General features: G+C 38.4%; 2 protein-coding genes across 12 annotated transcripts in view; one reads left to right on the top strand and one right to left on the bottom strand.

Moving 5' to 3' along the window:
* The window catches only part of LOC136827951 (uncharacterized), a 505,229-nt gene that overhangs the window by 150,914 nt on the left and 342,236 nt on the right, over window positions 1–12,079 (bottom strand). The gene's annotated exons all lie outside the window — the stretch shown is intronic.
* Window positions 1–12,079, top strand: part of LOC136827946 (long-chain-fatty-acid--CoA ligase ACSBG2-like) — a 58,382-nt gene that overhangs the window by 30,552 nt on the left and 15,751 nt on the right. For 6 of the 11 annotated variants that reach the window (XM_067085493.1, XM_067085494.1, XM_067085495.1 and 3 more), the window contains exon 3: window positions 698–864. In XM_067085493.1, the coding sequence (XP_066941594.1) occupies window positions 698–864 (167 nt within the window). Of the gene's footprint in view, window positions 1–697; window positions 865–5,828; window positions 5,908–6,648; window positions 6,897–12,079 lie in introns of those variants that run through there. The other 5 variants (XM_067085497.1, XM_067085498.1, XM_067085490.1 and 2 more) reach the window with 3 other exon arrangements.

The following is a 12,079-nucleotide window of genomic DNA, read 5'->3' as shown; positions in this document are numbered from 1 at the left end:
TCATCTCAGTCTCCATTCTGTGTTAAACAGGAGACTGTCTCCATTCTCATTCACAAAGGAACTCCATCCCTACCAGCTGCACTCTTCTTCCTACCTCCGAATTTAAATCTGTAGCTAATCCAACTATTTTCATCCTCCGAACTCGGCAAGGCACAAGTTTGCTCTTCCTCTGAAACATTTGAGTTCGATTCTTGTCACGGGTTCAGGCTTGTTGGGATATGCGTAACTGAAGTGCTAGGAAGTCGAGAAGAGGTCATAGTGGCTCATGGAAATTCACATGCAAAAAAATATATTTTGGTGAAATTTGTATATAAATGTATGTTTAAATGCTCGTACAATTACTATTTTCATAGTGGAAATATGCTTGCTTATGCTCTAGCATTCGTCTTATATTTTTATATTAAGATGCTTCTCCTGAGGTCTATTTACTTAATTTTACTAGTATTATTCAAAATTTTATGAAATTTCTATGTTCAGGGTACAGTTACAATTTACAAAGCTGTCTTCATAGACGAGAGAGAGAGATACCTGTTATAGACAGGGACTTTTCATTGTCAAATCGCTCTTGATTGTTTTCAGTGCTAAACTATAGGAAAAGAAATTTTTATCTTACAGACAAAATTTTATTTTGCCGAACTCTTAACATTGTATATGGAGGAAAAGTGACAGGCAAATTTCCTTTTCTCTCCTCTTCCAGTAGACAAGATGGGCGAAGGAGTCACTCCCTTGGAAGAGAGAGTGGCAAGCACAGGAGCTTTGTCCTGTGAGTCTCCTCTCCAGCTCTCCTCACCTGAACCCGTCCTCAGTCAGAGTGAGCCGGAAACAGAGAAGGTCACTCACATTGATCAAGTGGCGGTGGATGATGTGAGTATAAATTCTGATATACGTTCTGGTGGGTTGCACGGTAAATCTCTTTCCATCCTATTGCTCTCTTCATTTTGCCAAAGATTCGTTATTATTCTCTTGTAAGAAACATTCAGTTCATGGAGTGTGAGCGTTAGAGGGGTGGGTTTACCCATTTTAAAGATGGCGGAATAATGCACTCTTGGTCCTGGAGATTTTGACAGTTTCCGTTTGCATGTTCGCCTGTCAGCAGAACGAGGTGTAGCTCATTTACCGTCGGCGGTTTTTATGAAACTGGACAGGACACTTTTATGGAACGGAAACTAAATAAATGAGGTTAGGTTTGAATGTTTTTTTATAGTTCAGGGGTTTTTAATAACTAAAGATTATGACAGGAAACTTACTGGACAAATCAGTATAAAAAACTGAGCAATTTTGGTGCTTTCTACAAATCACTACATACCACAAAGTAGCATTCTTACCACAAAGTAGACTGAGGCAGGATACGTTTCCGAGATAAATTTAATGAATGTTGATATAAAATAAAAAAAAATAAAATCCTAGAAAGCAGGGAAGCAGACTTGGCTACTAGCTGTTCTTCTTGAAGACACTTAATATTTAGTTGACCGGAAAGTAGACTTTGTATTTTCTCAGTCAAAAGTATTGTGTGATATCTCAGTACGTTACGCAGTCTACCGTAAGGTTTGTTGTACAGCATAAAAATGTATTCAGAGGGTTACTAACGGGCGTCATCGGGGGAGGGGCATTTGTCCCCCTCTCCCTCCCCAAGACTTGGTTTACCACCCCACCCCCAGTCTTTGAAATAATAATAATAATAATAATAATCCACTCTATGGTGTGTGTGTGTGTGTTTGGGGATGGATTGGAGGGGGGCCTCTGGTTGAAAAGAAAAAGACTTAATCGCGTTCTAGTTTGTTCAGGAGTGCATGAGACTGGGTGAGGTAGAAGCGCTGTTGCTTAATTTTGGCTAGATCTCGATATTTTTCATGAGTTTTAACAGAGAAAAAATGCTCCCAGCCATTAGTCGAAAAGGTTAGCTGAACGAGCATACTATAATCAATCCATTAAATGAAAGTTTTATGTGACTATATAATACAGTATATATATATATATATATATATATATATATATATATATATATATATATATTTATATATATATATATAATATATTTATATATATTTATATATATATAAATATATTTATAAATATTTAATAATGTATATAATATAAATTTTATAAATATTTAATAATGTATATGTATAAACGTGTGTTTGCTGCTTTTTAACTCAATACATCTGTTATACTTCAAAATACTCCAAAATGCGCACAAAAAATGTAGTATGTAGTTTTTGCAGACCACTGAGCTGATTAACAGCTCTCCTAGGGTGTGTTTGCTAAGAACCTGGTTATTAACGGGAATACAGCTGTTATTGTGGCCGAACAATTATAGCGAGAAAAAATATCACCAGAAATAAATTCCTCTAACTCTAAATTTCAAAAATTTCTCGGGGGCGCTTACAGCGACCCCCCCTACCCCCAGCTGATAGGGCTTGCTTCGCTTGCCACCCCATCCAGACATTAAGTTCTAAACCTTTGCCTCCCCAAGAAAAATCTGAAATGATGCCACTTGTTACTAATGCACAAGATCATAATAAACAAGACCATAATAAAGGGAAGTCATTACTTAACCGATTGCCATTTAGGTACTCTGGGCTTCCCCGCCAAACAGTCTCATTTGAGATGCCGTCAGGTGCCTCCAAACCTTTCATCACGTGCGCTCTCTCTGTCAAGGGTCCAGAGGTGCACATTAGGCCTTTTTTCTTTTAACCCCACCAACACCTTACCGTTCATACAAGACCGTCTTAGGGCAAGGGCCCGTGCTGGCGTGAATCCATCATAACTGAAACCAGCCATTCATCCCACTGCTGCTACGGCTACCATTGTGTACACTTTTTTTTTTCTTACCAGTACAACTTCCTTTTATAAGCTGAACATTACATATTTTCTTTTTTATTAACCATTTTTATTACATTTTATGCAGTTCTTAATTTTATGTACAATATGTTTACGTACATCAATGCTTAATAAATATATTTTTTCAACACTGGTAATATTATAATCCCTGAATTCTGAGTGAGTTATATTCCATAATTTAATGGTATAATATATGATAGTTATCACAGCTACAATTTCTGCAATATTTATAACCCTCATAACAATTCTTATAACCTTCCAAGTAATGCTTATAGCCTTGCCCAATTCTCATGTAAGCCCATAGCATTTAATAGAGTTCCTGCTATGAATTTTTATTTTTAAATTTAGTTACTTAAAAACTGTAATTAATGTACTTTTTTGTGAACATTTATTCTCTTTGTAATTATTTTTTTAAAATAGCCCCCTGTTGTAACAAAACTTGCTCTTAACAGAGGCATTTGTGTCCTCTTTCAAATAACATTTCTTTTTACTAACCCAAACAGCATATAAATACCCTACAATTAATACAGTGGCACTATTATGATCCTTTTTTGTCCTAAAATTGAAACTGAACACTAATGTATTTAAAAAATTGAGACAATTGAAAGAAACTTTTAAAGGAATGATGCCCTTTAAGTTTGTATTAGTTTAGCACTTTATAGAGAATTCATTTATTATAGACCGATAACCAGTTTCGCCCGGATAGAACGACAGAAATCTGAAACCCAGACGTCATTTCAGAGGTTACTCTCCATGTTTAGGAACAGGTTACAGTGATTACAATGCATTAGGAGATGTGAAGCCGCAACCCCAGTGTGCTGAATGGCAATATATTAGTAGGAGGAGCTGGGAGTATGTATGGCCATGTTAAGGTTAAGGAGAACAAACAGCGGAAGTTGACTGGTATTCAACTGAGGGTCCGTCGACTTGAGGGTGAACCAGCTATGTTTATTTTCGTAATTAACCTTGAGTGGGCAACGTATGTATGAAAGTATCCTAATTACTTTTAGACCATTAAGGACGAGCTTATGTATATTCATTTAACGAATCATGATAGTGAGAATTTATGTAACAGATTAAATGTAGTGGTATATTTAAGTTAATACCTAGGAAGGTAAACTATAAGTGTGTGGAGATGTTGACATAAGCAACCCCCACGTGTTCGTCGACCGAAGGACGCGTGGAAATTTCAAAGTCCCAAAACATAAGGAAGGAAGGTTTCCGAGGACCATAGAATATCCACGTGGATGCAGCGTGTACGGGATCATGGGATCATGCGATTGACGTTAGTAATGGAATAAATATATTCCATAAGTCTTGGGACGTGCCAGGCTTACCGATGCGACAAATCATCCTTGCCAGTACTTTTCCGATGCGACAAATCATCCTTGCCAGTATTTTAGGGAGTGATGCCTCAGGTTTCAAATATGCAGACTGGAGATTTAGTCGACAAATGAATACGTTGGATGTTTAAGCATACAACGAAGACAGGATGAAAATAAAAGTGATTCTTATACCGCGTGCTGGTTGCGAAATGAAAAAAGAAATGGTAACATTTGAGGTAAATAAATAAGTCTTGACAGTCATGAAAATAAGTTACTACTGGAAGGATTCGTACAGTGTAATTTGATTTTAATAAGATGCTGTATTAGCCCGAACAAAGTATTTAATGTTTGAGACTTGAAATCGGGGGATTACGAGCTTGAAAATACCATTCGATGAACATGAAATAACTGGGGATTGGCACAGGAAGTGCTAAGCTCTGAAGCTATGACTGGAATGGAACAGATGTTAAGACGGCTAAATGAAGTGCAGGTGTGTAGCCACGCACGTTTTACTAAGACCCCTAGAATGTGGGTGCCTGCCCTTCGTATGAGAAATTTATTCATACACGAATTAATTGGATGATGATTAGGTGTTCAGTGCACGGTCGCAAGCTAATTGGAGCCACCCCTTATAGGCTAATTGCTGCCGAACCCTTTAGAGCAATCCATGTTATTTCAATGTCTGTCATTTCGCTGTGCTTTTACATGGCTGTTCTTGGTCAAAGTCCTGTTATGAATCGCCCATTTCCTTCTCCACTTGGCTGCAACGCAACACAGCCAACTAACTCACGTGCATTACTTACTGCTTATGTCAAGTTCCATTCAATTTTTAGGAAACACACAAATGGTTGTATAGAAAAAAAATATTTGACATTGTAAAAAATTTATTACGGTGATTTTCTCTGGCATTGAATTTAATGTTAGTAATCCTCATATTAATATAGTTTATAATACAAAACAGTATTCAACTTTTGGCTAGTGCTTTCCGGCCCTTTTCCAGCCATGTCGTTTTCACTTGATTCTTTGGACTGCTGCTCCTCTACCGGGATCCAAATTTTATCTCGTGGGTGGAGCAAAGAAGCCGGTATCCCTTGACCGCCACAACATTTGCGCAAGCAAAAAAAAGTCTTGCATTAATTTTGTGCCTTTTTTGTTAGTAAATGATATATATATATATATATATATATATATATATATATATATATATATATATATATATATATATATATATATATATATATATATATATATTTGAAAGAAAAGTATTATCGTATTACCCTTTAGTAGGCTTTCACAACGGAACGAAACTGGAATGGAACGCAATATAAAATTCAGGCTTTCAGGCCAAGGGCTGGGACCTGTGAGGTCATTCAGCTCAAAAAGGGAAATCAGAGCAAAAAAGGTTTGAAAGGCGTGACAAGAGGAAAACCTTGCAGTCGCACTATGAAACAATTGTTAGGAGAGGGTGTCGTTCCCTACAAGAAAAAACGAAACTAGACGACTCTTTCATAGGAGGTCAAGGAAAAATGTTATGTAACTGATGGAATCATGAAATAACACGAGCATTTGAAGAATGCTCGTGTTATTTCATGATTCGGGTATGATTGGGAGTTTGCGCAAATGACTGAGTTAAGTTCCAACACAATTTGAAATTTTTAGCTCATAGTGTCTGTACAACAATCCCGAGTGATAGTTAGTGGTAGTAAACTGAGCAAACAGCTCAGTCTCGTCTGTCACCATGGTGAGTACCCCGGGCTCCCAGGAGTTTTGGAGAGAATTCGTCGAACTTTATCGTGGATTTCCTGCTTTTTGGAAAATAAAGAGCGAAGAATATAGAAACAGGAATTTAAAGAACGAAGGTTACGCAAAAGTTATTGAGAAATTAAGGGAAATAGACTCCATTGCTACCAGGGCTTCAGTAACATAGAAAATAAATTTCTATAAGAGGCCTAACTCCAACAAATCTGTAAATGTTTTTCTATCCATACGCAGTAAAGTCTTGTAGTCTGCCGGGGACGAAATGATAAGTCTTGGAGTAGGTTTTCATGCTTGAATTTATTTCTTTTTCCATACCATTCTTTCATCCACAACTTAACTTTCCACACTTTTTTTCAGATTCTTCTAAGGCCAGAATAACGGCAACACATGCAGCCTCTTTGCTCATCCTCGCTACTCTGGCTTTTATAGACAACTGAATAATGTACAATCCTGCCCTTAGTGAGTGAACAATACCAATGATTGCCCAATTACCAATTCATGATTGATAGTGTATGGGGTCCTTTAGATTCTGAGATTGCACTAAGAGCGTTATCGATTTTTGTTGGAAAGGTGGAGGTTATTTTTAGCGCTACATTTTGTAAGCGACGACTGTTTGCGGAAGACGATCGAGTCCCATGACATCGATGAAGGAATCCGGGCGGGTAGGGGAGTGGTATAAGGTAGTGGTTAGGGGCGAGCTCAGCACCTATGGTCCGCGTAAGGTGATCGTTCGCTGTGTTCAGGGTTAAGAACAAGAGGGTCAGGTGGTTGCGGGTTGGTGGTGGTTGTTGATTACTTACAGGAGTTCGAAGGTCGTGCGGGGAAACGCAAGTTGTCACCTGAACGGACAGATTGATTTCAGGAGTCAGTTCCTCAGTGGATGTGTTCGCGATCGGTTCTGGGCTGAAAAGCTGAGAAGAGGCTTTTGTTGCGTTTCACTAAACAATGGGTTTACGCAGTGAAACTGAAGTAGTGAGTTTTTCTCTCAACTTGGTTAAATGGAAACACGCCATTTCAGAGCCTGTAACTTGTTGACAATTGTTTCGATGATCAGTGAATGAGTAACGTGAACAATAGGTAATATGTATGCAATAGTTACATTTTTTCGGAAGCATAGATTCTTTTCCCCATAACTTGGTATTAATACTTTTAAAGGCATTGACACTTCTAAAAAATAGAAGCTTTTGAGTAAACATGATCTTAAGAGCTTAGTTTTATGGCGTTTTTATAGGCTGGAATGATACACTACCCGGATTAATTTTCCTATGTAGATTCAAGAATTGATCGTAGGAACAGGACTTTCATTCATTCTCGTACCGCACATTTGTGTGTTTTAGGATTATAATCCCATCCTCCTGTGCAGATAACCTTAGTAGGCTAAAAGTGGTATCCGTATTTCTTCTGGATAAGAAACTCGATTACATATTTGGCGTCGTCCAGTTCGGGACTGTCCTTGCGTTACTATAGTGTGTGTGTGTGCATGCTGAGTGAGGATACTTTGCTGCGGGTAATACGTCCGGTCCTTAAGGTCGAGACTTCCCGTCTCAGCCCTCTTAATATTACTATCATTCTTTACTAATGGAAGTGGAAAGGGTAATTTACACCAAAACTTGTCAGCATATTCTAAGGGAATGATTCAAATGGCCATTGAAATGTATACAATCAGGAAGTGTTTTCGAATATATCAGATCAGGCCGGGTGGACACGTGGGTTTTGTAGACCACAAGATAGGCCTAGATGATCCGCTCCCCATCTTCGAAACCGTAGTTAAGACATGTTTCTCGTAGGTGTTAACGATACGAAATGAGCGAGGATTTTGCTGAGCAGAGATTGACATAATATTGTCTTCATACTTGTAACTCCTGAATAATGCACTGGAGATAAACCACTACGTAGGTTTGTTAATCTCAAGAACGAATTGTTGTCTTTTTTGGTTTACAAACACCGTACACCTCGGTAGCTGATAAAAGTAGTTGAGGTTTTTAAGAAATTTCAACTACAACCATTACGGTGCTTACAAAAGGTAGTTTGACTGAGCTGGGCATTCAGATTTAACAGGTCTTCTTTATCGGAAACGAGAGACTGCATCCCGACCAGTTAATGAAGCAAGAATTAATCCACTCTCAGAACGAAGATTCTGTGGCAGGTTTTTTCCAGGGGTCTCGGAAATGATTGCTGTTACTACTAAAAAAATTTCCTTTCCTTGACTGAAAACTTGATTGTATAATTGACCTTTCTACTGGTTGGGGACATCTTCAGGATTCTCTTTGCAAAGCATAGACACTTTTTTCGTTGCAAGTTGTTTAAGTTTACTTTAGGCCGCTCTTTGTCAGTACTCACAGTCTCGCCTCTTATGAGAGAGATGTGTGATCTCTCATAAAGAAGGCGGGAAGATGCATTCATGCTTTCCAATGAATAACATCTGCTGATTGAATATGTAGCAAACGCAGACTCGTTTTCCATCCTGCGTATAAATCAAAAGCCAGATGCAGCGGAGTTCGCTTCATTAAAATCACAGTTTTGTTGTCTTTGATCCTGCACAGAGGTACTGACGAACACAGAAACAATAAGCACTATGTTGATGATAGAGTACCTCTGCATGGCTTTTCTAGCAGATTTAGGACATTTTTTAAGGGAAATTGGGTTTTGCTTGTCAATTTTAACAGCTGTAGAAGGTTTTGGCGCAAATTAACATAAGTTTGTTAAAACTAGCTGTTGCCCTGTGATGTGGGTGTGTCATGCTGTTGTAAATTTATTATATATTTTACGTGCACAGGTGGAGTTCGTGCATAATACGATAAGGGTTGCATTTTTTCCCCAACACGCAAGAATTAAAGCCAACATAGTGTGAACACATACTGTACTAACAACAGTTCCAAAGCTTCAAACTTAATTAGTATTGCTTCGTTTTTGTACCGTGCACCAAGTGAAAATAATTGTATACCCTGTTTTTCATGATTTTACAGTTAAATTACGGAGACTGCCACCGACCAATGCGCTGTGATATGAAATTACTTAAGGAAACTATTTGGGAAGCATATTTTTGAATACTTAGAAGGACGGCATTAGATAAATAAATGGAAAATTTCCTAAGATACGATTGAGGCGGTTTTAGGAATGATAGCGAAGAGGAGAGGGGATAGGAAACACTTGATTAGGAGGAAAATAAGAGATAATATTGGTCGTGTGGTGGTTGTGGTTAAGTGAAGATAGCTTGGAGCTAGTGGTTGTTTCAAGTGAGTCGAAGGCAGAGATTTTAACATGTGCAGGGGATTTTTCATCATTCATTTCGTCGTCTTAGTAACACTGATGCTACCAGCTTCGTGTGACGGTTGTTGTAAAGATTATCATTCCCTGTGTAGAAAACCACATAATTTTTAGGTTGATTTTCGTTTTTCATAGACCCCTTACAGCTGATGTTTTCAACCGTGTGGTAGGAACTAAAGGTGACATTTTACTGTAATTATTGTAAGTGCCATTGTCGGCATTATTAGTGTTTTTCCTCTTGCACTGGAAACTTAGTAGACCCGTACAATTTCTCATAATGTATCGGCATACTTCGTCCCAGGATTTTCTTTAATGCATAGATATTAAAAATCAACCGAACTGCCATGTTGTGGTCAGATATGTTTTTGCCGGTTTTCCGAACAAGAGAATTCTTTAGTCATTATTTTCAAGGGCTGTTTCCCTCTCCATATCCGCTTATAGATCTATTAAATCTGATGCTATGGGGTCTCCGCTCCCCCTTTGAGAGCCACTCGAACCTATAAGGATACTGCTCAGCAGGGGAGAAGTTACTGTAGGATTTGAAGTAATAAGTTTTCATTGCTCCCCCCCTCGTTTTAGCTTCATGCTCAAGTAAGCCAAGGGTTAACCTTGCATATTGATCAACCGTAAGTGTGGTTATCTTTATGCATATTAAACCCTTTGTTGGCCGAATCGGTTGAGCTTCAGACTGTCACTCGATGGGCCGGAGTTCAATTCCCGCGGCCGGCTGATGGAGTTAGAGGAATTTATTTCTGGTAATAGAAATTCATTTCTCGCTATAATGTGGTTCGGATTCCACAATAAGCTGTAGGTCCCGTTGCTAAGTAACCAGTTGGTTCTTAGCCATGTAAAATAAGTCAAATCCTTCGGGCCAGCCCTAGGAGAGCTGTTAATCAGCTCAGTGGTTTGGTAAAACTAAGGTATACTTAACTTTAACTTTATGCATATTAACTATTCGATCTACTTAATAATGAACATATGTATGCATTGTCGCCGTGTGTTTTAGAGGCTTATAAATTTCATGTTTTATGGTGTATCCTCCGTATAATCAAAGCTTAACGAATATACTTTGTCATAAATCAGAGGGCCCAGTCTTAGAGGTGCAGTATGTAATATTTCGGACTTCACTGCATTAGTTTTTAAATAACGCTGCTGCGCACTCCTCTGATGTATGAGTGAAGTTAGCGGGTTTGTTATCATGATTTTTACGAAACGTTTTCTTGACAGCGGAGATTACGACACGATTGAAGGATTTATTACATGGCAACGCTTTGCGATTGGAATATTTGCTTGATAAATGGGATAAAGTAGGAACAGCGGTAAGTTACGTTTAGGGAAATGTAAGAAAGAAGGATTCAAAGGTAAGTGGGTGTCTTCGAAATTACAGCAATTTTACTAAACAGGTTTAAAAGGTATAGAATAATACAGTGGTTGAAAAAACCGAATTCATTCGTCATTTAGAAACAAATCTCTGCACTGAAAGGAAAGAAAATGTCCTCAAGTAATGAGAATGTCAGGATTCTTGGTAGTTTTATGACGTTGGCGACCAGTTATACCGTATGTCACCATTTTTTTAAGGTCCTTATTTGGCAAATCGAACTTGCCTCAAATATTTATTTTCTAGTTACTGCTGAAAGTTTTCACACAGTTTTCTTTATGCCTTCATATTAAATTTTAGTCCATGGTGCAAGGTGCTGAATATTCTGGTTGCTGTGTATTCCGTGTCCTTTCCCCATACCTTGTTGCATCTTGACGCCGTTAGTCTGGATTTTTCTACGCAGTTTAACGTCCCAGTGTTGTATTTCATTTGGTCTTTTACACATGTCCTTTCATGAAGGAGTGTGTGAAAATACATTTTATATAAGATTCTTGTGAAGCTTCTATTATATATGAGATGGTTTTTAAAAATTAATTTACGCCGCCATAATTATTCAAGTTTGTTATAGCAACGCTGTGGTCTGGGACATGACGAAGGCTTGCGCCTTTCACTTCTGTCAGCCTTGCATTTTTAACTTCTAATTGTTAGGTTTAGTTGAAGTACAGCACAAAACGTTCACTCGCCTATGTCGAGACGAAGTGTCAAGGATGATCCAGGTTTCACAATCATTTTTTGACATAAATGAAAAAATGCGGATCCAGGGAAATCTTTTGTGAACTTCCTATGCATACGGTTAAGGAAAGAAAAATTAAGGTCATCACAGCCACCACTTAACATAGTCTTGGATGAACAATTGCTACGGGCGATTGTATGCTCATTCACATGTTAGTCTGTACTTTTATTGTTTCCTGGTAAGGAAGAGCCCTATTAAGGTAGCCTTAGTGAGAGGATAAAAAAAAAAAAAATTTTTTTTTTTGCCTCAACCCAGGAAGCACCTAAGGAGAAACTGGTCTTCCACAATCATCCTGCGCAGCCTCCTTTAACTTGTTTGAGCGCTCGATGTTCAGGCATTGCTATCCTGTTGGGAAAGGTCGTCACATGATGGAACTTCACACCACCTCAACAAGGTGACCATGCAGGTGGGACTTGGCTTTTGGAAGCAGGCAGAAGTCACAGTGCCAGGTTGGGCGAATAAGTTGCAGTTACTTCCACGTTCTGCATTGATTACGTATTGCTGTTCTGTTGCGTAATACACATGGTTTGGTTTGACCCCTATTTCAAGGGGTTTGTCATACTCCCTCGGAATCCTGCAGATAATGAATTCACCGACAGACTCCATTTATAGGTGGAGAACAGAGTTGTTTCCTTTTTTTTTTTTTTTTTAGTTTTATTCTGGGTTACTAATCTCGTGTAGAAATAGGCCGTGCAAACGGAAAACGAAATGGCCGTGAAGTTTCCACACACATACTGTTTAAGAGTTAAGAATCATGGGACCCATTTTGTAGACCTC

The sequence above is a fragment of the Macrobrachium rosenbergii genome, chromosome 42 (genome assembly GCF_040412425.1).
Source record: "Macrobrachium rosenbergii isolate ZJJX-2024 chromosome 42, ASM4041242v1, whole genome shotgun sequence".
In the NCBI taxonomy this organism is placed as follows: Eukaryota; Metazoa; Arthropoda; class Malacostraca; order Decapoda; family Palaemonidae; genus Macrobrachium; species Macrobrachium rosenbergii.
This window is presented reverse-complemented; position numbering and strand designations above follow the sequence as displayed.